This window comes from Triticum urartu, chromosome 4 (assembly GCF_003073215.2).
Source record: "Triticum urartu cultivar G1812 chromosome 4, Tu2.1, whole genome shotgun sequence".
NCBI classification, from domain to species: Eukaryota; Viridiplantae; Streptophyta; class Magnoliopsida; order Poales; family Poaceae; genus Triticum; species Triticum urartu.
The window spans coordinates 136261764-136289497 of NC_053025.1; the positions used below are offsets into that span (position 1 = coordinate 136261764).

General features: G+C 43.7%; 1 protein-coding gene across 5 annotated transcripts; it reads left to right on the top strand.

Moving 5' to 3' along the window:
- Positions 1-16765: 16765 nt before the first annotated feature.
- On the top strand, positions 16766-27730 carry LOC125551094. 5 transcript variants are annotated; one of them, XM_048714248.1, is made up of 9 exons: positions 16766-16910; positions 17360-19475; positions 19581-22587; positions 22666-22748; positions 22913-23362; positions 23467-23859; positions 23957-23989; positions 27284-27352; positions 27456-27730. In XM_048714248.1, exons 5-9 carry the CDS (start codon positions 22913-22915, stop codon positions 27546-27548), a joined length of 1038 nt encoding a protein of 345 aa, XP_048570205.1. In that variant the 5' UTR covers positions 16766-16910; positions 17360-19475; positions 19581-22587; positions 22666-22748; the 3' UTR covers positions 27549-27730. The 5 variants fall into 5 exon arrangements, with proteins under 5 accessions (XP_048570205.1, XP_048570202.1, XP_048570207.1 ...); XM_048714245.1 differs by having other exon boundaries at positions 17360-22587; XM_048714250.1 differs by having other exon boundaries at positions 17927-22587.
- The last annotated feature ends 4 nt before the right edge of the window (positions 27731-27734 follow it).

Genomic DNA, 27734 nt, shown 5'->3' on the forward strand with positions numbered 1-27734 from the left:
TCATACACGCAAACGTGTACGATCAAGATCAGGGACTCACGGGAAGATATCACAACACAACTCTACAAATAAAATAAGTCATACAAGCATCATATTACAAGCCAGGGGCCTCGAAGGCTCGAATACAAGAGCTCGATCATAGACGAGTCAGCGGAAGCAACAATATCTGAGTACAGACATAAGTTAAACAAGTTTGCCTTAAGAAGGCTACCACAAACTGGGATACAGATCGAAAGAGGCGCAGGCCTCCTGCTTGGGATCCTCCTAAACTACTCCAGGTCATCGTCAACGGGCTGCACGTAGTGGTAGGCACCTCCCGAGTAGTAGTAGTCGTCATCGATTGTGGCGTCTGGCTCCTGGACTCCAACGTCTGGTCGCAGCAACCGGGTAAAGGAAGGGGGAAAAGGGGGAGTAAAGCAACCGTGAGTACTCATCCAAAGTACTCGCAAGCAAGGAGCTACACTACAAATGTATGCATTGGTATCAAATGGCAAAAGGGGTATCATATGTGGACTGAACTGCAGAATGACGGAATAAGAGGGGGATAGCTAGTCCTGTCGAAGACTACACTTCCGGTAACCTCCATCTTACAGCAGGAGAAGAGAGTAGATGGTAAGTTCACCAAGTAGCATCGTGTAGCATAATCCTAACCGATGATCCTCCCCTCGTCGCCCTGTGAGAGAGCGATCACCGGTTGTATCTGGCACTTGGAAGGGTGTGTTTTATTAAGTATCCGGTTCTAGTTGTCATAAGGTCAAGGTACAACTCCAAGTCATCCTGTTACCGAAGATCACAGCTATTCGAATAGATTAACTTCCCTGCAAGGGTGCACCACATTTCCCAACACGCTCGATCCCATTTGGCCGGACACACTTTTCTGGGTCATGCTCGGCCTCGGAAGATCAACACGTCGCAGCCCTACCTAGGCACAACAGAGAGGTCAGCACACCGGTCTAAATCCTATGGCGCAGGGGTCTGGGCCCATCGCCCTTTGCACACCTGCACGTTGCGAACGCGGCCGAAAGCAGACCTAGCCTAGCAGGCGTTCTAGTCCAATCCGGTGCGCGCCGCTCAGTCGCTGATGCCATGAAGGCTTCGGCTGATACCACGATGTCAAGTGCCCATAACTGTCCCCGCGTAGATGGTTAGTGCGTATAGGCTAGTGGCTAGACTCGGATCAAATACCAAGATCTCGTTAAACGTGTTATCTTGAAATAACTACGAACGCCGACCAGGGCCAGGCCCACCTCTCTCCTAGGTGGTCTCAACCTGCCCTGTCGCTTCGCCACAAAGATCCACACAGAGGGCTGTCGGGAAAGTATGTCCTTCCAGCCCCCAATTCGTGAATCAACCGCGGGTACTCCTCGAGCCAACCCGACTTTAGTCATCACATGTATCATGTATAAAGTATATAGTATATACCCGTGATCACCTCCCGAGTGATCACGGCCCGATAATATAGCATGGCAGACGGACAAGAATGTATGGCCACTGATGATAAACTAGCATCCTATACTAAGCATTAGGATTGCAGGTAAAGGTAACAACAGTAGTAGCAAGGACATGCTATGCATCAGGATAGGATTAACGGAAAGCAGTAACATGCTACACTACTCTAATGCAAGCAGTATAGGGGAGAGTAGGCGATATCTGGTGATCAGGGGGGGCTTGCCTGGTTGCTCTGGCAAGAGAGAGGGGTCGTCAACACCGTAGTCGAACTGGGGGTCGTCGGCAGCCTCGGGGTCTACCGGAAAGAAGTAACGAAGGGGGAACACAATAAATAACAGAGCAATCAAAGCATCCCAAAGAATAACGAGGTAATACGCGGTGCTAAGTATGCCCTAACGCGGTATTAGGTGATACCGGCGAAGGGGGGAAACATCCGGGAAAGTATCCCCGAAGTTTCGCGTTTTCGGACAGATGAACCGGAGGGGGAAAGTTGCGTGTTCGCTATGCTAGGGACGCGTGGCGGACGAACGGGCTGCGCATTCGGATTCGTCTCGTCGTTCTGAGCAACTTTCATGTACAAAGTTTTTCCATCTGAGCTACGGTTTATTTTATATGATTTTTTAAAGTTTTAAAGCATTTTTAGAATTAACAGAATTAGTTTAATTTAGAAAATGTCATTATGATGTCAGCATGAGGTCAGCATGATGTCATCAGTCAACCAGTTGATTGACTTAGTCAAACTGACTGGGGGGTCCCACTGTCATTGGTTGTTTGTTAACAAAGTAATTAAACAAAGTTAATTAGTTTAGTTAAATGATTAGGTTAATTAAATACAATTAATTAAGTTAATTAATATAATATATTTTTAGTTATATATATTTTTCTTTTTAAAAAAACGTTTAATAGGGGCGGGCCCCACATGTCATTGGCCCTGGGGGCCATAGTGGGTTCGGTGTTAGCGGGCGTCTGGAGCGGGTGCTGGGCACCCGCCCAGGTCGACAGGGAGGGATCGGCGCTGGGCGCCGGCGGCCACAGCGACGAGCGACAGCAACGGCACAGGGGGCCAAGGCTGCGCGTCGGCGGGCCGCGACAAGGCCGCCGCGGGACGGAAACGGCAGCGGGCGGCGCGTGTGCGCGCACACGGCGGGGAGCAGCATCATGCAGAGCATCGCCGACGGGCGCGGTCGTGGGTGCGTTCAGGGGCGTCGGGGTGCACGCTCTTCGTGAGCGCGAGTGCGAGGAGCGCATCGGGCGAGCGCATCGCGGTGCGGTGGGGCGTCGGGGGCGCGCGCGGCAGGGTAACGGTGATGCAGGCTGGGCACAGCGCAGGGGAGGCGCCCGGGGCGCAGTGAGTTTGGCCCGGCGCGGTGGACGGCCAACGGGCGCGCACGACGTGTGGGGTGACCGCGGGCGCGAACGCGGGACAGCTACGGTGGGGCGGTGAGCGTGCGTGTGCGGCGAAGAGATGAGGGAGTGGAGGCCGAAGGTGGCCTCACCGGCGTTTGGAGAGAAGACGGCGGCGAGGCTCGGTGGAGCCTTTGGGGAGGGGTTGGGGATGCGAGATCCGGCGACGGGGCGGTGGTCGGGGACGAGCGTCGGCAGAGCGGCTCCTGGCGGCATCGGTGGCAGGGGGCGTGCGGCACAGGTGACGGTGGGAGGCGGGGCACTGATGCACGCGAGGGGAGTCGGGCGCGGGGAGCTCCTCTCCCCGGCACGATGCGTGCGTGCGTGTGTGCGTTGTGTGGTGGCAGCGGGTGAGGGAGACGAGGGGGAATGTGGGGATCGTGAGGGGAGTGGGGCGAGTGGGGCTAGGGTTTCGGTTGCTCGGGGGGATATGGAGGAGTGGGCTGGGGCCGGCTGGGCCGGCCTGGTTGGCCTGGTGGCTAGCTGGGCCACGGCCCAGCAAGGGGTTTTCCTCTGTTTTTTTTCTTTTCTTTCACCTTTTCTTTTCTGTTTAGTTTTTCTACACTGTTTTGCATTTAGTAAAGCCACCAATTGATTTTTTTAAAAAGTGTAACTTGCCACATAATTCAAATTGCATTAAATGGCACTGCCACAAAAGGTTTTAATCCAAAATGAATTAGTTTAATAGTTTATAAAATACAAGAGGCATTTAGTTAATTGTTTTTGCTGCTGTTTTGTTTATATAGAGCATTTAAATACTTTATAGAAATGTGGTTTCTTCACAATAATTACCTACGCATTATTTGGCACAACCCAAACAATTTTAGTTTTAATATTTGAAAACTTTTATTATTTGCTTGATTTTTAATTTGAATTCGAATCAGTTTCAAACTAACGCGAGATTAGCCACTGTAATCAAGGTGACGTGGCATCATTAGCAGAGGTTCACTGTAGCTTAAGTATCCGGGCGTCACAATAAGCAACTACAATCTCTAATTGTCATTGCAAACATGTTTATTCATAATAGACTGAATCAGGAACGATGAACTAATCATATTTACAAAAACAAGAGAGGTCGAGTTCGTACCAGCTTTTCTCATCTCAATAAGTTCATCATATAATCATCATTATTGCCTTTCACTTGCACGACCGAACGATGTGAATCCTATATACTTAAGAAGTTCATCCACACTATTTGATTTATCTCTACATGCAAGCTATCCACCTCAGCAGTGTCCACATCAGCCATTCTTGCCGTAAATAATGTGAGGTCGTGCCTTTCTATTACCAACATAGAGAAGGGAATGAACAGAATCCTATGACCACCCCACTTCTCCTTCCAGCTTCCCGAGCTGCGCCAATAATTTGGAAGTTTCGATGCCCGAACGAGTAGGTTGGCCTCCTTCCCTTTCCCCTCCCTCTCCCCTCCCCTGCCCCTTCCTCTTCCCCATCCCCTCCTCCTTCCCCCAACTTCCCGTCCCTCCAATGCCTCCTCCCTCACCAAGGTACTGCCTCCCGTGCGCTCGGGTTGGATCCACACCAAGCTTTCCATGGAAGAAGTGATTGATGTGGCCACCTCCGTGCAGTCTGCTCTGGGCCTTCCTCACGCTGGTGAGCTCGGATGCACCAGACATGGCCATCGCTGTCGTGGCCCTGATTCCAGTGGGACGCTCTGCTCCAAGCCTCCTCACACCAGCGGCCTCGGACTCGGACAAGGCAGGGCAATAGAAGCCAGCAGGCAATCCCATCTGGCATTCTGGCCACTGTACACAAGATTAGTTCATCCGTGAGTTCAATTACCATTGATGCCATCTTTCTCACATAAATAGTAGCACCGATGGTTTCATCGTTTTGTCTAGCACATAATCACACAAGTCCTGGGTTGTGGTCGACAGACTCCTCAGGTCTCTTTGGCTGCCCCTTAATATGCAATCCTCTCTTCTTCCTCATGCTAATTATTCTTCCCCTCCCCCTCTCTCATTATTCCTAAATACTCCAATGTGTTCCTACATAAATCTGAGGGAGATTTTGTTGCCTGATAGCTTTTAGTTTTTTTAGATCCACGAGGAGGAGGACAAACAGACCCGTCCTTCTCTCTCTTCCTATCATTCCTCTTCTTCCGAGGTTCATCATGCAACCGTAAGTTTTCCCTCCATCAATTTTTGCTCTTCTATTAGATAGACTACATTTGATCTTTAATCAGCTTTTTCTCTTATTTCCTCATCGGATATGTTATCCACGGCACTCCTCGAGGTACCATCCACCGAGTAGACGATGCCTATCCTGGGACCGTAACTACCTGGACATGGCTCCGTCCTTCCGCAGGGTGGACATGGTCTGGTCCGGTACGGCCCGCCGGCGAATGGATTTTTGAGGCGACACTCTGGCCCGGGCTTGATCTAGAGGACCGGCCAACCCTCACCGGCGGTGATGTGCGCAAGCACCGGCGATGAGTTGGACGACGTGCGCAGATGTTGCGGCGAGCTGGGCAACATGCGCGAGCGTCGTGGCGTGGTGGGCGACGTGCGCGGGCGCCGGCGGTGAGGTGGGTATGCCCTGCTGCTACGGTTGGCCGTGACTGGTCTAGTCGTGCCCTATTGCTGCATGTCATGCCTTGCTACTGTTGGCCATGGCCGTGCATGTGGTCGTGCTGCTGCTGCCGGCCATGCCGGCATGCCCTGCTGCTGCTGCTGCCGGCCATGCCCTGCTGCTGCCGCCGGCCATGCATATCGTCTCGCCGCGCCCTGCTATTGCCGACGTCCACCGTGCGTCGGGCCTGCTGCGTTAAACAATACTATGCGCCATGACATATATGTCTACTCTCGAGACCGGAGGTTTGTTCATGCGGCTGCTAAAATCACCCCACATGTACTACATATTGCCTTGCTGTCATGGCCTTACCTTCACCTATAGATATCGCAGTCTCGACATTATGCTGGTAACATTGACGATGCGGTTAAATGGTTATGAACCAAAATATTTGAAGAATTTGGAGTTAGAACGTTTATATTTCCATGATTTACTATATTATATATAGTTGTTCTTTCTGCAGATTGATAATTTGAAAAAAAATCGATACCAATATTATGATTTATTCTTATCTTTTGTTTTATTAGTTCGTTGCATTTGTGAAGGCCGGGCATCTTTCGAGAGAAATCAAACACTGCAGGCTCCATTGCAATTCATACCTAATAAAGTTGACATGAAGATCTTCTTTTCCATTTGTGTTGTGTTGGTTTATCCTTTCCCTTTTTTATTTTTTGAGTCTACTCTTATATCATCTTAGTTTCAAGGTGCACCAACATTTTCTCCAAGAGTGTCAATCACATCCCATGCACATAGCAGGAGCGCTAGCCCCATGTTGTCATCATAATCATAGATGAGCTAACTGGATTTGGAATACATACCGAGTTCTTCCCTTTGCTGGTTATTATGATTTTTAATCATTGCTTTCTATAGAACAAATTAGATAAGTATCTAATTCGGCAGATTATGTAGGTTTCAAATCAGGCTGCCTTTGCAGCTTTCAGAGGTAAATAGCTCAACTACATATTGATGATTCCTTTGGTTGTTTAAATCATACATTTAGCTGCTCATGCCTCTCTCAGTGGCTTCATGTCAAACGTTCTCGTGTGTTTGTCCTTTCCTATTATTTCGCATTCTCAAATAATCATATGTGGTAATGCTAGCACCGTACATTTTCTAAGCAAAATAATACATGTTACAATTTTTGTTATATATGCATTCATTTTATTTTGGTGGAAAGTATGCATTCATTTGTGGGTTGTGAAAATAGGCAGCTAAATACCAAATAGCAGTGATTCGCTTAGTGTTATCATTACAGTTTGTTGTTGAAACATGGTATTGCAATATTTGCATGGTGAATTATTTGGATTTTTAAATTAATTCTTTTGACTTCAGAGCACACAATAGTGGAAAGCAATCTCCAATTTCATATGGCCCTATTTTCTTCTTTAATTCAACAGGGTTAACTCTCTACACGTGAATTTAAGTGCCTTTTTTGAACATATAGTCTGAACTAAAAATACCATTCACAAACTTCAATTGTTTCAATGCTCTTACAAAATCTAGCTTGACTACCATGGACAGACATACATAACTATGTCATATTAGTGCTAAGTCCAAGTGCCATGTATCCATTTATCATTCACCATTACAAATGGAAATAACAATAGACCATCAAATCTTTATTAGATGCCAACTTTTGCAGTACTATAATGCACTCCTCCCAAGTTGTTTGCGAAAAGTAGAGTTTACATGTTCCGCAACAACACGCGGGGTATCATCTAGTAATAATAATAGTGCACGTGCATTGGACTAAGCTGGAATCTGCAAGCATTCAATTCAAGAGATAAGACACGGTAATATGGGCTCTTTGTTAGATCAACAATAATGCATATAAGAGCTACTTTAACATTTTAATTATGGTCTTCTCCTCTCGACCCCCAAAGAAAAGAAATAAAACTATTTACACGGGAAAGCTCCCAACAAGCAAAAGAAGAACGAGAAATCTTTTTGGGTTTTCTTTTTAATTACTACTACTACAGCATGAAAAGTAAACTAATTAAAAGCTACAACTATTTTTTTGTTTTTCTTAAGGTTTATTAAACACACAAGAAGAAAGCATAAAAAGGAAAGTAAACTAGCATGGATGATACAATGAAAAAGTATGAGCACCGACAGCTAGCATGAGTGTGTGAACATAAATGTAATGTCGGTGAGAGATACGTACTCCCCCAAGCTTAGGCTTTTGGCCTAAGTTGGTCTATGGCCAAGGCTGGCCTGGCGGATATCCATAGTAATAGTTGGGGTCGTACTGTGAAGAAGCCTCGGATTGCCACTGGTTGGCAATCACCTCCGGATCCCACTGGTAATCAGACTGTCGTGGAGGATCAAATTGTGTTCCTGCTCTGGCTCTGTAGCTGATGTAGGGTTCCGGTAGGCGTGAATGGCCTCCAACGGAACAAGGTACTTGCTTGCAGATAAATCAAACAAGGAAGGAGCAGGCAAGGTAATAGTCTCGGGGTGATTTTTACCAAATATTAATTTGTACTTAAGCGCCTTTTCCCTATTCTTAACAATAAAATCATGTGCTACCATACTCTTATAATCTAGATAAACATGAGGCAGCAATTTTTCTTCTTTCTCATAATGCCTAATAGGTATGTTAAAATGTGCAACGAGGCGCGAGGCGAAGATGCCTCCAAGGACGGGGCCCTTAGTACGGTTAAGATTTAACCGCTTTGCAACAATAGCGCCCAAACTGAATGTGTCATCACGAAATAAGGCATGGCACAAAATAACAATATCAGGGGAACTCGGGTTTCCACAGTTTCCGCGCCCAATTAAGCACCTACTAGCAAATATAGCAAAGTAGCATAGAACAGGAAAGTGTATGCTAGTAATTCGTGCGTCGGAAACCTTCCTCGTTTCCCCTACAACAATGGTATCAATAAACCCGTCCACATCGTCACGATGTGGTTCATCTACACTGCCCTCAAAAGGATCAAACAAACCCGACAAAAATCACGAAGTGACATCTCCTTATACTCATCATATAAATAAAATTCCATAGTAGGTGGTGATTCCTAGCATGGAAATGAAAGTTTTGCACAAAGATATTGGTGAGTAAGAGATACTGTTCGCGTTGGTCGTGGAGGAAGGCGGTGAGGCCTGCATTCTCAGTCAATTCATAGAAATCATCATAAATCCCGGCTGCTCTCAAGAAATTATCACAAGGCCATTCACACGGCCAGACCTCCGCGGTCCTAGGGAGATTATACTTGGGCCTCTTATCCTCCTCACTTTGCTTATCCTTCGAGCTTCGGCTCGATGAGCCCCTCAAAAATCTCTTCATCTTTTTTTGAAAATTTTCTGAAATTTTTAGTAACTTCAAAGTAAAGTAAATCAAACTCAACAAAATTGATAGCAACTACTCCCACAAGTGCCTAGAGGATATATCATGCATCAAAACTACTTTTGACCACATAAATTTGACATGCAAACTCAAGAACAGGGTCACATAAGCAGCAAAAATTTGCAATGAATAAAGCACTAGAACAAAAACTAATTGGACCATTGGAGGAGTCACATACCAAAGAACAATCCCCCAAAGCAGTTTTGTGAGAGGTGCTTCGAGCAAGGAGATCGAAAATGGCAGCAAGATGAGCTTGGACTCGGGTTTGAGCTGGCTAGTGATGTTTGTGGGAGGAAGAAGGAGTGTGTAGTAGCTGGAATAAGTGGAGGAGAGCCACCATGGGCCCACGAGGCAGGGGGACACGCCCAGGGGGTAGGGCACGCCCTCTACCCTCGTGGACAGGTGCTTGCTCCCCCTGCTGTGTTTTCAGTGCCAGATATTCTCAAATATTCCAGAAAAAATCATATTTAATTTTCAGGGCATTTGGGGAACTTTTATTTTCGGGGTATTTTTTATTACATGGATAATTCAGAAAACAGACCGAAAATACTATTTTTGCTTTATTTAATATAAATAACAGAAAGTAAAAAGAGGGTACAAAGAGTTGTGTTTTCTAAATTCATCCATCTCATGCTCATCAAAAGGAATCCACTAACAAGGTTGATCAGGTCTTGTTAACAAACTCATTCCGAATAACATGGAACTGGAGAATTTTCAAATAACACTAGGTTACCTCAACGGGGATATGCACATCCCCAGTGATAATAATATCACATTTCTTCTTGACAGTAGGAAGAGGAAATTCAAAACCTCCAAAAATAATCAATGGAATTTTTCCAATAGAGTTTATACTATGAACTTGAGGTTGTTTCCCCGGAAAGTGTACCGTGTGCTCATTACCATTAACATGAAAAGTGACATTGCCTTTGGTGCAATCAATAACAACCCCAGCAGTATTTAAAAAGGGTCTTCCAAGAATAATAGACATACTATCGTCTTCGAGAATATCAAGAATAACAAAGTCCGTTAAAATAGTAACGTTTGCAACCACAACAGGCACATCCTCACAAATACCGACAGGTAGAGCAGTTGATTTATCAGCCATTTGCAAAGATATTTCAGTAGGTGTAAACTTATTCAAATCAAGTCTACGATATAAAGAGAGAGGCATAACACTAACACCGGCTCCAAGATCACATAAAGCAGTTTTAACATAGTTTTTTTTAATGGAGCATGGTATAGTGGGTACTCCTGGATCTCCAAGTTTCTTTGGTATTCCACCCTTAAAAGTATAATTAGCAAGCACGGTGGAAATTTCAGCTTCCGGTATCTTTCTTTTATTTGTAACAATTTCTTTCATATATTTAGCATAAGGATTCATTTTGAGCATATCAGCTAATCGCATACGCAAAAAGATAGGTCTAATCATTTCAGCAAAGCGCTCAAAATCCTCATCATCCTTCTTCTTGGATGGTTTAGGAGGAAAAGGCATGGGTTTCTGAACCCATGGTTCTCTTTATTTACCGTGCTTCCTAGCAACAAAGTCTCTCTTATCATAATGTTGATTATTTGATTGTGGGTTATCAAGATCAACAACATGTTCAATCTCTACATCATTGTCATTACTAGGTTGAGCATCAACATGAGCATCATTATTAACATTTTCACTAGGTTCATGCTCATTACCAGATTGTGTTTCAGCATCAGAAATAGAAATATCATTGGGTTTCTCAGGTGTGTCAACAACAGGTTCACTAGAAGCATGCAAAGTCCTATCATTCTTCTTTTTCTTCCTTTTAGAAGGACTAGGTGCATCAATATTATATCTCTAAGAATCTTGCTCAATTCTCTTAGGATGGCCCTTAGGATACAAAGGTTCCTGAGTCATTTTACCACCTCTAGTCATAACTCTAACATCATTATCATTTTTCTTACTATTTAATTCATTGAGCAAATCATTCTGAGCTTTAAGTACTTGTTCTACTTGAGTGCTAACCATAGAAGCATATTTACTAATAAGTTTTAGTTCACCTTTAACATTAGCCATATAATCACTCAAGTGTTCAATCATATAAGCATTGCGTTTTAATTCCCTACCAAAATAAGCATTGAAGTATTCTTGCTTAACCACAAATTTATCAAACTCATCCAAACATTGGATGGCAAACTTAGTAGGAGGGATTTCAGCTTTATCATATCTATAGAGAGAATTTACCTTTACTACCTGTGTCGGGTTATCAAGACCATGTGTTTCTTCAATAAGTGATGGATTAATACCATGTATTTCTTCAATAGGCGGTAAATTAAGACCATGTATTTCTTCAATAGGAGGTAAATTCTTAACATCTTCAGCTTTTATACCTTTTTCTTTCATAGATTTCTTTGCCTCTTGCATATCTTCAGGACTGAGAAATAGAACACCCCTTTTCTTCGGAGTTGTCTTTAGAGTTGGTTCAGGAATTGGATCAGGAAGTGTCCAGTTATTTTCATTAGTCAACATATTATTCAATAAAATTTTAGCTTCATCTGGTGTCCTTTTCCTGAAAACACAACCAGCACAACTATCCAGGTGGTCTCTGGAAGCATCGGTTAGTCCATTATAAAAGATATCAAGTATTTCATTTTTCTTAAGAGGGCGATCAGGAAAAGCATTAAGTAATTGGAGAAGCCTCCCGCAAGCATGTGGGAGACTATCTTCTTCAATTTGCACAAATTATATATTTCCCTTAAAGCAACTTGTTTCTTATGAGTAGGGAAATATTTAGCAGAGAAGTAACAAATCATATCCTGGGGACTACGCACACAACCAGGATCAAGAGAATTAAACCATATCTTAGCATCACCCTTTAATGAGAACGGAAATAGTTTAAGGATATAATAGTAGTGAGTTTTCTCATCATTAGTGAACAAGGTAGCTATATTATTTAATTTAGTAAGATGTGCCACAACAGTTTCAGATTCATAGCCATAGAAAGGATCAGATTCAACCAAAGTAATTATATCAGGGTCGATAGAGAATTCATAATCCTTATCAGTAACAAAGATAGGTGAAGTAGCATAAGCAGGATCATATTTCATTCTAGCATTCAGAGTTTTTTGTTTCAGCTTAGCTAATAATTTCTTAAGATCACTCCTATCATTACAAGCAAGAAAATCTCTAGCAGTTTCTTCATCCATAACATAGCCCTCAGGCACAACAGGTAATTCATATCTAGGGGGAGGATCTTCATCATCACTTTCATCAATATTATCAGTTTCAATAATTTCATTCTCTCTAGCCCTAGAAAGTTGTTCATCAAGAAATTCATCAAGTGGCACAGTAGTATCAAGCATAGAAGTAGTTTCATCATAAGTATCATGCATAGCAGAAGTGGCATCATCAATAACATGCGACATATCAGAATGAATAGCAGAAGCAGGTTTAGGTGTCGCAAGCTTACTCAAAACAGAAGGTGAATCAAGTGCAAAGCTAGATGGAAGTTCCTTACATCCCCTCGTAGTTGAGGGATCGATCTTGGTTCTTGGATCTTTCAAATTCTTCATAATGATAAGCAGATATAAATCCCAAGTGACTCAAAGAATAGAGCTATACTCCCCGGCAACGGCGCCAGAAAATAGTCTTGATAACCCACAAGTATAAGGGATCGCAACAGTTTTCGAGGGTAGAGTATTCAACCCAAATTTATTGATTCGACACAAGGGGAGCCAAAGAATATTCTCAAGTATTAGCAGCTGAGTTGTCAATTCAACCACACCTAGAAACTTAATATCTGCAGCAAGGTATTTAGTAGCAAAGTAATATGATAGTAGTGATAACGATAGCAGAAGTAACGGTAGCAAAAGTAATATTTTTGGTGTTTTGTAGTGATGATAACAATAGCAACAAAAAAGTAAATAAGCGAAGAACAATATATGGAAATCTCGTAGGCAATGGATCGGTGATGGAGAATTATGCCAGATGCGGTTCATCATGTAACAGTCATAACCTAGGGTGACACAGAACTAGCTCCAGTTCATCAATGTAATGTAGGCATATATTCTGAATATAGTCATACGTGCTTATGGAAAAGAACTTGCATGGCATCTTTTGTCCTACCCTCCCGTGGCAGCGGGGTCCTATTGGAAACTAAGGGATATTAAGGCCTCCTTTTAATAGAGTACCGAAACAAAGCATTAACACATGGTGAATACATGAACTCCTCAAACTATGGTCATCACCAGTAAGTATCCCGATTATTGTCACTTCGGGGTTAACGGATCATAACACATAATAGGTGACTATAGACTTGCAAGATAGGATCAAGAACTCTCATATATTGATGAAAACATAATAGGTTCAGATCTGAAATCATGGCACTCGGGCCCTAGTGACAAGCATTAAGCATAGCAAAGTCATAGCAACATCAATCTCAGAACATAGTGGATACTAGGGATCAAACCCTAACAAAACTAACTCGATTACATGATAAATCTCATCCAACCCATCACCGTCCAGCAAGCCTACGGTGGAATTACTCACGCACGGCGGTGAGCATCATGAAATTGGTGATGGAGGATGGTTGATGATGACGATGGCGACGGATTCCCCTCTCCGGAGTCCCGAATGGACTCCAGATCTGCCCTCCCAAGAGAGTTTAGGGCTTGGCAGCGGCTCTGTATCGTAAAACGCGATGAATCCTTCTCTCTATTTTTTTTTCTCCTCGAAAGTGACTATATGGAGTCAAGGTTGAGGTCGGTGGAGCGTCAGGGGGCCCACAAGGCAGGGGCGCGCGCCCAGGAGGGGCAGGCGCGCCCCCCGCCCTCATGGACAGGTGGAGGTGCCCTGACGTGGATCTTCCTTCAGTATTTATTATATATTCCAAAATAATTCTCCGTTGATTTTCAGGTCATTCTGAGAACTTTTATTTCTGCACAAAAATAACACCATGGCAATTCTGCTGAAAACAACGTCAATCCGGGTTAGTTCCATTCAAATCATGCAAGTTAGAGTCCAAAACAAGGGCAAAAGTGTTTGGAAAAGTAGATACGACGGAGACGTATCACATACGGATCTGAATGTTTCAGACCCGTTGACTAAGCCTCTCTCACGAGCAAAACATGATCATCATCAAGACTCCATGGGTGTTAGAATCATTACAATGTAATCTAGATTATTGACTCTAGTGCAAGTGGGAGACTGAAGGAAATATGCCCTGGAGGCAATAATAAAGTTGTTATTTATATTTCCTTATATCATGATAAATGTTTATTATTCATGCTAGAATTGTATTGACCAGAAACTTAGTACATGTGTGAATACATAGACAAACAGAGTGTCACTAGTTTGCCTCTACTTGACTAGCTCATTGAATCAATGATGGTTATGTTTCCTAACCATAGACATAAGTTGTCATTTGATTAAAGGGATCACATCATTAGAGAATGATGTGATTGACTTGACCCATCCATTAGCTTAGCACAATGATCGTTTAGTTTGTTGCCATTGCTTTCTCCATAACTATACATGTTCCTATGACTATGAGATCATGCAACTCCCGAACACCGGAGGAACACTTTGTGTGCTACCAAACGTCACAACATAACTGGGTGATTATAAAGGTGCTCTACAAGTGTCTCCAATGGTGTTTGTTGAGTTGGCATGGATCAAGATTAGGATTTGTCACTCCGATTGTCGGAGAGGTATCTCTGGGCCCTCTCGGTAATGCACATCACTATAAGCCTTGCAAGCAATGTAGTTAATGAGTTAGTTACGGGATGTAGCATTACAGAATGAGTAAAGATACTTGCCGGTAACGAGATTGAACTAGGTATTGAGATACCGATGATCGAATCTCGGGCAAGTAACATACCGATAACAAAGGGAACAACGTATATCGTTATGCGGTTTGACCGATAAAAATCTTCGTAGAATATGTAGAACCAATATGAGCATCCAGGTTCCGCTATTGGTTACTGACTAGAGACATGTCTCGGTCATGTCTACATAGTTCTCGAACCCGTAGGGTCCACACGCTTAACGTTCGGCGACGATCGGTATTACGAGTTTATGTGTTTTGATGTACCGAAGGTAGTTCGGAATCCCGGATTTGATCACGGACATAACGAGGAGTCTCGAAATATTCGGGACATAAAGATTGATATATTGGAAGCCTATATTTGGACATCGGAATGGTTCCGGATGAGTTCAGCATTTTTCGGAGTAACGGGGGGTTACTGGAACCCCCCGGGGAGTATATGGGCCTTAGTGGAAAAGAGGAGAGGAAAGAAAAAGGTGGGAGGCGCGCCCCCCTAGCCCAATCCGAATTGGGAGGGCCCTCCCCCTTTCCTTTCTCCTTTCCTCCCCTTCCTTCTCTCCTACTCCTACTACATGGAAGGGGGGAATCCTACTCCCGGTGGGAGTAGGACTCCCCTAGGGCGCGCCATAGAGAGGGCCGGCCCCTCTCCTCCTCCACTCCTTTATATACAGGGGAGGGGGGCACCCCATAGACACACAAGTTGATCATTGATCTTTTAGCCGTGTGCGGTGCCCCCCTTCACCATAATCCACCTCGGTAATATCGTAGCGGTGCTTAGGCGAAGCCCTGTTCCGGTAGCAACATCATCATCGTCATCATGTCGTCGTGCTGACGAAACTCTCCCTCGAAGCTCTACTGGATCGTGAGTTCGCGGGACGTCACCGAACCGAACGTGTGCAGATCGCGGAGGTGCCGTACCTTCGGTGCTAGATCGGTCGATCGTGAAGACGTACGACTACATCAACCGCGCTGTCGTAATGCTTCCGCTTACGGTCTACGAGGGTATGTAGACAATATTCTCCCCTCTCGTTATTATGCATCACCATGATTTTGGGTGTGCGTAGGATTTTTTTTGAAATTACTGCGTTCCCCAATATTATTGGCATTGGCTCCATTTATAAGAGAAGTAAAAACAAACTTATGCAACTACATCACCATTTTCTTATGTACCAGTTGAGAATGCAAATCACAGTCGTACAAATATAAATGCATACCATACTTTGCGAAAAAAAAGTATAAATGCATATACAATGTGACACACATGGTAAGAGCCGGCTCAGCTCAGTAAGGCTTGGGAAAAGATGAGTCAAGCCTAACTCGACTCGCCAAATAAAAATGATGAAAATTTGGCTTGGGCTTGGCTCATCTTGCCATGACTCGCGGGCTGAGCCGAAAACAACATGTTTGGTTTAGGGGAATTAGAGACGGGAAATGAGAATTGAGGGGTGAGGAGATTAAGGCCCCGTTCAGATCTTTTCCTACTCCCAGCTTCTTTGGTCAGCACGTGGAGTCGTCCCGAACGCGGCAGCTCCTGGAAGCCAGCTTCGCGGAGCGAACTGCCCTCGTAGTGCAAAAACGAGAAGCGGGTCGAACCTAGCTTCAAAAATGGAAGGAGGCGGAGTTGGACGTAATTACCAGATATGCCACTGCCAAGTGAACTCTGGGGCAGCATACCGGTTCGATCGATATGTTTCTCTCATCGATACGTTCTCTCCCGTACGAGAAACCACATAACTGGGCTTTATGCTTGCTTTCTGGGCTGTCGGTCCATGTAGACGGGAGCTAGAGAGCAGTCGCGCGCTGCCGAAGTGCCGAACGCATCGCTGGCTCCGCCAAGAAGTTGGCTAGCGCTGCCTTCCCGAGAAGCTGGTCACTTCGGGAAGCCAGCAGACTTCCGAACAGGCCCTAAAAGTCCACTGTTTGATTAGAGAAAATGAAAGTTTAAGTGAGAAGAAGAATGGGAGTTGAGGAAGCCAATTCTCATCTATTTCTTTTTAGGGGTATCCTATTAATTCGGAAGCAGAGTTTTATCCCACGTTAATTTTCATCATATGCCAAATAAAAGAACGGAAGTAAAAATCTACTTTCTATGTCTAATCCCGTTATAAACATTTTTGTGCAAACTCTTATTTCTCTGTCCGGGTGTTTATCAAACAGGGCTTAGTAGTACTTCCGAAGGGTTCACCATAGCACCTACAGTGGGCGAGAGTGCCCATTATTGAAAAAAGAAAGAATTATTGTGGGCGAGAAGTGTGCACCTAATAAACCCACTGATGAATCAAGAAATCTCCGGGGCAAGGAGCATTCTCCATCCAATCCAACCCGTAAGCATTTCCTCCCCCGGCCACTGCTTTCCCGTCTCCTACTTCCTGACCCATTATCAGTTCACCATTGTATAGCCGCGCGCGCTAGTTCGTCACACTCATCTCGTGGGGGCTGTTCCAATTCTTACCCACCAATTTCACCTCGCACCAGTAGGGATCTGTCACAGGACCGCATAATTTACTCCACTCTATATGAGTGAGTGATCCCACGGCGCTGGAGTGCGTGCGGGGGTTGTAATCTGCTGGTATTTGTGTGTGCACACGACCTGTTCGATGATTTGCCCGTTTATGAGTGAGCGCCGCCAGTGCCACCTGCGCATGCCCAATTTCCGCGTTGCTGGAAAAGCCATGTCAGTGGCAGCTTTGCAAGATCTTTGTTTTGCACTCACGTTAAGTTGTTTCCTTCTGCCTTGTCTAACCAGCAAATATGGTAAAACTCGTTTATGCAGGTGGATATGTTATGTAAGTTGGGGGCGGCCGCCGTACATTTTACCGCGAGAACAAGGACGTCTTCACCCTGTCTACTATGGCACTTCTATAATTATGTTAAACCTTGTTTTAGTTCTCCTCCATACCATGAATTGAACTGCCGTCACCTTATTATAGAATCATTGAGCATGGTTTAGTTCACCAAATCGTTCATGTGGTATAATATTTTTGCTTATTATTTTTCATAATTTATTCGATGATCTTCCTCACTTGCCTGAGATGTAACTACTATGCATGTTGACCATAATCAATAAGCATGGTTTACTCGACAGGAACCATCAACAGGAGATTAATTGAAATCACTTGAAAATTAATTGCAGATTGTAGACGAAACTGAAGCTAGCAGGATAAAACGCGATTGTCTGTTAAATGAAACGTGGGATCATGGAACATAATGGTTATGATATAACATCCTGTAGTTCAATACATAAATTTATTAGAACTTGCTCGAAACTGTAGAGCAAACAAGTACTTGGTTCGAAAAGGCACAATAGAAAAATACACTGATAAATTGGTTCCTGGTGCAGGGATGTATTCCAATGATGCTCTTCCATTGTCGATGGCAAGGAAGGCAGTCCAACATCATGAGGCAACATTTAAAGCTTTTCATCTGTCTTGACATCTGCCCTTTTCTGGCGAACATTTCTCTGCAATCAGATTGTTGACAAATGTCAGGAACAAAACATGGAAATATATTTTTTACACACCATAAAGGAAAAATGAGACAAAACAAGTTTCTTCACCATGGATTTGTCAGCAACTTTCCGTTTCTGGGATGCAGGTTTTTGACAATAGACAGGCCTAGTCATAGAGGGACGGATATACTCTTTATCGATGTTGGGACAGTTCTTGATGGCCAAAGATTCCAATTTCTTTAATAAATATGGAAGGTCTTCGGGTTCCTTCAGGTTGTCACAATTGGTTATGGACAGCCTGCGAAGCTTGGGAAATACCTGGGTGTCTCTGCTTGGCAAGGACCATTCCTCTAAATTACAGAGGTCTTCAAGCAAGAGCTCATGCAGCTGTGGAAATCCAGATGGGATGTCTTGGCCATATATCTCTTTCTCGATTCGCCGCAGAGATCTCATCTGCCTTATATACAAGACCTTGAGGTATGGTAGAATGCCAAAAGGTGGAAGGTCCTCCCAGCCACTGCAATTCGAGAGCTCGATGCACTTCAGATTTAGCTCCTGGGCCTGGGCCCCCTTCAGCCAGTTTGGGGGTTTGATGCCTGTGTAGCCATTTATTATGAGCTTGCTAAGATTGCAATGTGGCTGAAGTCCTTCCAGCACTTCATAGTGTGCAGTCATCATGGACTTAGTTCTCTCCTTGCTCCCAATGTTCCAGCACAGATCTAATGTTCCGATATACTCCTTTTTGCATAGCTTTGCTTTCAAAGCCTCATTCTTGTTCTCTACTATCTCAAGACCTTTGATGCAAAGATTACCATGGACCTGGTCCATATTTTCCAGTTGACTAATGCCAAATTTATCATTATTGCCAACCTCAAAGGTATTGATTTCTTGCAGGGAAGTCAACTTCCCAATATCAGCAATTGTGCATACTGCTTCCGGTTCAGTTTCCAGGAACTGCAGGCTGATTAATTGGTTGAAATTCTCCGGTATTGACAACTTGTTGCCACAGAACCTTGCGATCAATGTCTGCAGCTGATATAACTTGCATATAGATTCTGGAAGAGACGCATTTCCATCATTGTCCTCAACATGGATCTCAAGGTAACGGAGGTGCTTCAGTTCGGGAAGATCTGCTAGGAGAGGTTCGGAGACCATCAGCACGCGCAGGCACTTCATCCTTGTAAGAAGTTTTTGAAGGGTCTTGGTCTGAATCAAGTCCAACTTCTTTGAGCCAGAGGATATCTGACCGACTACCACAAGACTGCGCAGATTAGTAATTTGACGCAGTCTTCTAGAGGCCCTTGCCAGATCATTGATATCAAGGTAAACATGGCCGGCCTCTCTGGGATATCTATTGGTCCATCATCAAATTCGCTTCTTTTTTCGATCCGGAAGTACTCACCAGAAGATAAGAATTCAGCAAGTTCATCCAATGGTTCAGGTATGATGTATGTTCCTGGTGCCTCATTATTTTCCTTGAAGAAGGATCTCTTCAGCAACTGAGTAAAAATACTTTTCCCTATATCTTTCATTCTTTGCACTCCAGCTCCAGGGCCATCAAGATATCCAAGAGCCATCCATACACGGATAACTTCTTCTTTTTGAAAGGCATACCCTTTTGGGAAGAGAGAACAAGAAACAAAACATTCCTTGAGGTCTCTTGGCAGCTGTTCATGACTTAATCTCAGTGTGGCCATGATGCCACACTTCTCTGCTCCCATTTGACACATTTTCCTTTTTGAAATACCCCTCCAGTGGGTCTCCTTGAAGTCTGACCGTAACGCCTGACAAAATGTCTCCGCTGCCTGTGGCAAGCCATTTAGCCTTTTGGCTATGTTTTTGCCTATGGATAAGAGTTCTGGATAATCTTCCGGGTCTTTGTTATGAAATGCAAGTTCTTTGAACAGTGGCCAATAATGTTTGAACTCTAAGTCGTGAACATGAATTAGCCCTTCTGTACTCATTCCTTCTCCTATGCTCGGGTCTCGAGTAGTGACTATGACTTTGCTTCCTTCACGTGCTTGGCTAAATGGCATATTGAACGCATCCAGTATGTTTCTTGACAAATCCCAATCCCATATGTCATCCAGGACTATGAGAAATCTCTTATCTTTCAAAACATCTGCCAGCATACTCTTGATAGTGCCCTTGTCGGGCGCAGGATGGCGATAAAGCAGTAATTTTTTAGAAGCAGCATTGGTTGCATCAATCAACACCCTTGTGATGCTGGCTCTATGTGATACACAGATCCAGGCCTTCACCCCAAAGCAGTCTGTTCTGTTATCATTGTAAGCTTCCCGGACGAGAGCTGTCTTCCCAACACCACCCATTCCGACAACAGAAATATGTGAGATTTTCTCCTTACATTGTTCAAGCTCAAGTAATAAGGTCATGAGATCATTTGCTTCTTTCTGCCGACCAACCAGCTTTGGTTGTGTGTCGGATGCAGTGGTCTCCCGCCAGTCAGGAGCTTGATCAGGCACCAATCCTTGTGTAGCATCTTGCCCACGCAAGAACCACAAGCTTCTCATCTCCGCAGAAACGTTGTCAAGCTTTTTAATGACTTTCGTCAAATTATCAGCGTCATTTTTGTCTTGGGAAATGGAATCAGAAGCATCTTTTCTAGGAGAAAATATATGCTTGTGTTCAGTCGTTACCTGGTGCTTCAACATTGCATACTTGATGGAATCAAGAACATCTTCTGCTGTGAAAACCGCATCTCTGAGTCTCTGGATCCACGATTGCAATTTGGAATCATCAACTTCCCTTTCCCTGGCCCGGCTGATTGCTTCTGAAATCTGCTCAAGGCGCCACTTGAGCTTTTCGGTGTTGGTCACGAAATTCTTCTGGTCCTTGTACCGGTCCTTTGCATACTGTATCACAGGGTCGGCGAGCTTGGAAAGGCAGACAGACACGAACCATCCAGCCACAGCGAGCTCGACCATCACCATGGCAGATCAAAATTTCTGGATCTCAGGGGGTCCAGGAAGAGGATGATTAAACCTTCCAGGACTCCACAGCTCAGTTGGCAGCTTATGTTGATTGATCAATGGTGTATGCTTAACTGGCTATGTGTTTATCTCAATTCTTTAATGCGGCTCGATGCCTCGACTGTCTGTTCCTATTCTATTATCATTATACTTTGAACATAAGATCTGATCCAGGGCCGGTGGGTCTGAGCTGATGATCAGCTGGTCAATCAAGTTAGTTAGGAGGGCAAAAGAATAACACAGGAATTCAGTGCCATCTTATCTGAACCTTCTTCCCCCATGTGTAGAAGATACAATGTCCGACGGACTCACATGCATCTGTGCTGCCGTTCATATTGGGTTAACCATGATCCTTGATGTGCCTGCTGCAGTGTGCTGGTAGTCAACTGGGTGGTTCAGATATCCTAAACTATAGGATACATTAATAAGCAGTGAGCCTTTCACATGCTGTTGGTTTGGCTTGAGTTTGAGGATGAACTGGTATTTCATATATGTATATATAGATCTTTTCTTTTTTTGAGAATCTTCATATATAGATCTGGTGAAGTCAGTTGCTTGTAGCTGTCCTATGTGGGCTGAAAGGTTAATGGCCCTTCCAGTTAGTTCAACAGTCTCTGTTCAGAAGCAGCAACTATTGTCATGAGAAATTAAGCGAAGGATCAGCGCTTGTTTTGTGTCATCACAAAATCAATGTGGTTTGGTGGCGCATGAGGCATATATTTTTGTTGGGGACAAGTACAGATTATCGGTTCATGGAGCATTTTACACCGTTCTGAATGACGATGAGGTTGTTAGAGCGGCGACTTTAGAGTTCAGATCATCTTACCTCTAGTATTTTATTTTACAAAATTAATGTATGCTATGTTAGTGGCAGACTGAGTCTGAATCATTGGCTTGTACTAACAGTTACTCCCTCCGTCTCACAATATAACAATATAAGGTCGTTTTTCAAGCTATTTGATAGCTTGAAAAATGATCTTATATTGTGGGACGGAGGGAGAAATAGATTTGTGACAGACAATTATGCCAAAGAACATGGTGACAAGGCGCCATGCTGGATTATTATGTGATCTTTTTTAGGGGAAGAAAGGATTATTATGTGATTTTTTTTAGGGGAAGAAAGGATTATTATGTGATGATGTGGCAGCACCTTGGTTTTTCTTTTTCTTTCTTTTGAGCAAAATGTGACGGCACCTTGGTGTCTGACGCGACGGTACTTTTGGGCCAGGAATATTTATTTACGGTATAGTTATGCAACCCATTAGAGGCCCATCCTTAATAAAATGGGCCACGCCATTTAGGTCCCAAGTCGCCGGTTTCCTTCTTCTCAAAAATAGACTCCACCACCCAAATCAGTACCTGACCCTCCTCACCGATACTGCAGATTAATCTGGGTTTGCCGCCGGGCGCCACAACTTTGTGTTGGCGCTCCAAATTGGTTCCTTGGACTGAAACGAGATCGAGCCCCGCCGCACCTGCACCTGCACCGTCTACCACATTGACTGCGGCGTCGCCGATCGAGACGCGGCTGTTCGTCCTTGTCGTTCCAGACAGCACAGCGAGGTACAACCTGTCTGTCCATTATGCGATCCATCTGAACATGAATTGATTGTTCACTTGGGTTAATGTGGTGCTTGACAGGAGTTGGTCGTCTCTATAGGCCGGCTCTGGAGTTAGTTAAGCAGACTCTCGACGCCACAATTTCTACAACTTAACAAATTTTGGTAGAATCTAAATCTGAACTTTGTAGTAAATGTTCAATGTAGTCATTTGTGCTTTTTTCTAATCATGATTTCACTATTTATTCTCTAGAGTATAAACCCGAGCAATGATTTTTTGTGCTGTTTTGTGTTAATAATTTTTTTAATTTCCCTTCCGTTGATCATAGATGGAAAAGGAAATCCTGGATCCAAGTTTTCATACAGTCCAAACATTCATGTATGGTCATGCCGAGGTCCGGGATATCCCCTCGGAATATCGTTGGCAAGAAGACAAGGAGGAGATGAAGGCGGATGAATACCATGGATTAAGTTACAATAGAGTGTTGGCCAAATTCTTATCAGCCAAGGAACAAAATTACATGGCATCTACTTCGGCTACGATTGTTGGGGAGACAATGGATTTGGTGAAGCCACTGTGCACCAAGGATGATGTTTTTCGCGTTCGTTTGGAGATGCACCGTGCAAAGGAGTCTTACACTAAAGAAGAGACCCTCTTCAAGAGCGAGGCCAGGCAGGACGAGCTTCTTAATGACCCCAATCTCACCAAATCATACTGCTACAATGCCATGAGCAATGATGGCCTCTCTGCGACTTCCTATGCACACTTCTTCCACAAGGTACATATCTCCCACAGTACAAAATTTGCTGCATGTAATAGTTTTGTGAAGTGCACCGCAATTCAAGCCTTGGCCATGCATGTTTGTCTTTGCTTTATCGACAGGATCCCTCTCCACGCATCGACTACTTTAAACCTACCACCTTAGAAGGTGATATTGAGTACATAATTTTTTTGGACAAACTGGTGGAGTTAACAAGATATAGAGAAACCAGAGATATGGTGTTCGCTAGGGCTATTGCCCTTGCAAGGAGTGGTTTCAGAAAAATGCTCCTTTTCCAAATTAAGATAGCCGTCGATCAGTGTTTAGAACTGATGCTCCGTGGAGAGAAGATGTGGCAGAGAAAACAGCTGTATTATCACATAGTGCAGGAAACTGTTTTGAAAAACAAGAAGCGTGAAGATGTTATCCAGGAGGGACAAGTTCAGCTTTTCTATGATCTTATCGAGTTCGCCCGCCTAGATGTGGATGACTATAAAGATATGGTAGAAGAAACGGTAAAATATTCACTCGTATAATCAGCCCGCTTTGATTTTTATTTTTTTATTTTTTTGCACACAGCATTGCTTAACGCCTGAGTTAATTGTTTTTCAGCTTGACCATCTCGTTGAGGTATCTCATGACAAGGTAGCATCTAAATTTGTCATGTAATTATTGGTTTATCTTTTTTTCAATTAGTGAGGGGCTAATAACCATTTGTCAAGCAAGTTTTACTGAGATTAGAATTATGGATGCCACTGATTCGTTGTCTGTGCACTCCTGAAACGATTCCTTTGGTGCCATCCCTATTTTTTGAGAGTTGTCAAACCATTTGAGTTATTCACGAAATTTAGAGTATAACATTTTTTCTTGACCCGGGCTAATCCTCTTTTCATTAAAATATAACGGAAATACAGCCAGTTCCGAGTTCAAACAAGGGAAAGGGAAAAAGCGAGATCAAGCACTTCAGGGAAACCCGCTGTGAGCGCTCGCAATCAAAACGCCCACTACGAGGCGAAAACCCTGAAGCACCATCAACACGCCGCTAACCAAACTAAAGTTCTGATCACATTACAATCCCGCACCAAAGCATCATAGCTATGCAGAATATAAGAAACAAAGCTCCACAAAAACGCTCTCCAAAGTCTTGGCGTCTCGACCCATGCATCTCCAAAAGGTTTTCCAAAAGTGACTCAGCATCCCAGCAGCTGATCACTCCACGGCATCGCCCGCATGTGCAGTCGCACAGATTCTCATCATCTCTTTAGCATTCTCCTTCAGAATCATCGCACCACGCTCCAGCTCCACTCGCCTTTCGCCCTTCAGGAGACCTGCCCAATAAGATAAGTGCATACAAGCGTTGAAGACAATCTCGAAAGGAGACGACATTTTCTTGAATTCAAAGGTAGCCTGGTTTCTACGATTCCAAATGGCCCAACATATAGCCGCCAGCCCCATAGTGAAGCACCATTCCCCTTGGGGAAGAAAAGCATAGCACCAAGAATAAAATTGACATAGATTATTGGGACATAAATCAGTCCCAAACATCGCCCCAACCGTGCGCCAGGCAACCCTTGCCACTGGGCAAAGAAAGAACAGATGTAAATAGGTTTCTCTGCAAACACAGAAAGAACACCTGGGATTGCCGGCCATCCCTAGTCAGAACGGCATCCTGGAAGAGTTGCCAAAAGAAAATCTGGATTTTGGTAGGTAATCTAGCCCTCCAAATCCATCTATAGTCACAACCAGTAAGATCTTTCTCCAGGTAAGAATACATGGATTTAGTGGTATATTTGCCGTTGGGCCCAGCACCCCACACAATCTTATCTGGACCAGCCGAGGCGTCAATTCCATCAATAATTTTCTTAACCTCACTAAACTGACAGCTCAGGTCTGCATTCAGTCTGCGTCTGAATATATCTCCACTAGCACGTTCGATAAATTGAGCAATAGTATCGTCCTGATAATTAGCGATACTGAACAGGGTCGGATAAGTGACACCCAAAGGCTGGTGAGTGCCAATGGGATCATGCCACAACCTGGCAACATTGCCATTATTGACAATCACCTTCCTTCCAGCCATATACATCTCTTTTACTTTAAGTAGTGCTTTCCATACAGGGGAATCATGAAATTTCGCTTTCACAGCAGCTAGTGAATTGTTCTTAAGGTATTTTGCCCTCACCACATCTTGCCACAGCCCCTCCCCTGTATCTAACTTCCACCACCATTTTGCTAATAGTGAGATATTCTGTTTGTGAAGATCTTTCACCCCCAGCCCACCCTTATTCTTAGATCGGCACACCCTGGTCCATTTAACCAGATAATAACGCTTTTTACCTCTCCCTCCACACCAGAAAAACTTACGACGATATTTATCGAGTCTCTCGATAAATGTCTTAGAAAGTAGGAACATTGACATATAATAATAAGCAATGCTCGAGAGGGATGAATTCAACAAAGTTAATCTCCCACCAGACGAGGCAGAATTACCAATCCATGAATCACAACATTTAAGATATCGAGCTGCTATATACTCCCAGTCAGAATTTCTCAAGGAAGAATAGCTAACCAGTACGCCCAGATATTTCATAGGAAAATGCCCTATTTGACACACACACACAGCACTTCACTTTTAAGAAAATTGATTTTCAAGCCAGACATAAGTTCAAACAAGTATAGCAGAAGTTTGAGATTAACAGCTTTATCTATATCATCCTCAATGCAAAGAACAGTATCATCTGTGTACTGCAAGACAGCAACTCCATTTGGAATGAGGTCTGCTGCCAGCCCTTTAAACAAATTATTTTTCTGGGCATTGAAAATCATTTTCGAAAGGCATTCAGCCGCTAGATTAAAGAGAAAGGGAGATATGGAATCTCCTTGCCTCACCCCCTTACTACTCTGGAAATAGGGGCCTACAGTGTTATTGATCTTGACACTAATAGTGCCATTTCATTTAGAGTATAACATGGATGCTGTAAATGAAATATATGTTCAGCGAAGTTAGTGATATGGCAAAACCTAGGCTTGCTCTGATTAAAAAGGGAAAAAGCATTCTGTTTGGAGGGAGAAGCTGCATAAGGATATTCTGTTTTCTGCTGAAATGAGTAGTTTGATACAATGTAGTCAAAGCTCCCATTGGTCAGATGCAAAGTGGTTATAAGTTAACCTGATCATTTGAAAACCCCTTGGTATCCTAGTACTCACCCCTTTGCGCTGGAGGTTGACTAGCTTTTGAGTGGCTCATAGCGATGTGTGAATTACCACACAGCAAAACTGTCAAAAAAAATCCCAATTCCTTCTGTGCAGGAATTCTTCCATGATCTTCATGCCTGTGACAAATTTACTGAGCTTTAGAATCTTTCACTCAAATTTCTGGCACTATGACACACAGAGAAATCGCTTGATTTGTTTGTCAAGCTTTTAGACCATATCATAGGAATTTCATTCAATTCGCACCAGCACCAGCATTCAATGGCTTTTTATTTCTAAATTCTCATTAAATATTTATTGTATGTTTATTTTTCTAAATACTTATATACCCCGCCATATCCCCGAATGGCAGTTTTTTGAAAATGCCGTATCCCGCGTCCCCGTCTTCTTAGCTCACAACTACTTCTGCATTTGTCAAAAAAGCCAAATTTAAAGTTAGGGCTATGTCTGTCCACTTTCAACCTTGTGAGGGGCCAAAAATGCATTTTTTGGTGAAACTTGAGCTTCCATTCTGAGAAATAACTCTATAATTTAGCGAAGCAAGCCTGCTAACATCAAATGTTGTATCACAAGTTAGCTTGAACGCACAATCTGAAATTCAATACATAACTGTGCAATCTATCTATTTTTAAAATTTTCTCCTTGTCTTTATATTGTACTAGTGCATTTGTGATTTGCAAATACACTAATTCCATCTTTTTTTCTGCATGATATCACATCACACAGTTGCCTTCGAAGGAAAGCGTTAAGAATGGTGCTTACAAAAAGATGATCTGTGAGGAGCTCAATAAGCTGGTAACCAAGTTTGATTTTGTGAAGTCTCACAGTTACCATTTTCAAGTGATTAGGGTCTCTTAGCATTAAAGTTTATCTTTCTTCTCTCTTTTTCCCCTCTCAGTTCCCAAGACGTACTCGGCTTTATATGCATTTTCTCAAGATGAAGATAGAGGCCGCCTTGTATCTGGCTCGGACGACGTCCCTTGAGTGCTAGTCCGGTGTGTGTGGTCTTCGCCGGTTTCCCTTAATTAACCGATGCATGTATGGTTTTTGGGTCCAGTTTCCCTTATTAACCGGACCAACTCTCTTCTTCTATATGCAAATGCGGGAGCTCCCCGCCCTCTGATGAGGTTTCGTCAAAAAAGATAGAGGCCGCCGAAAAACAAGGCGTGATAAGCAA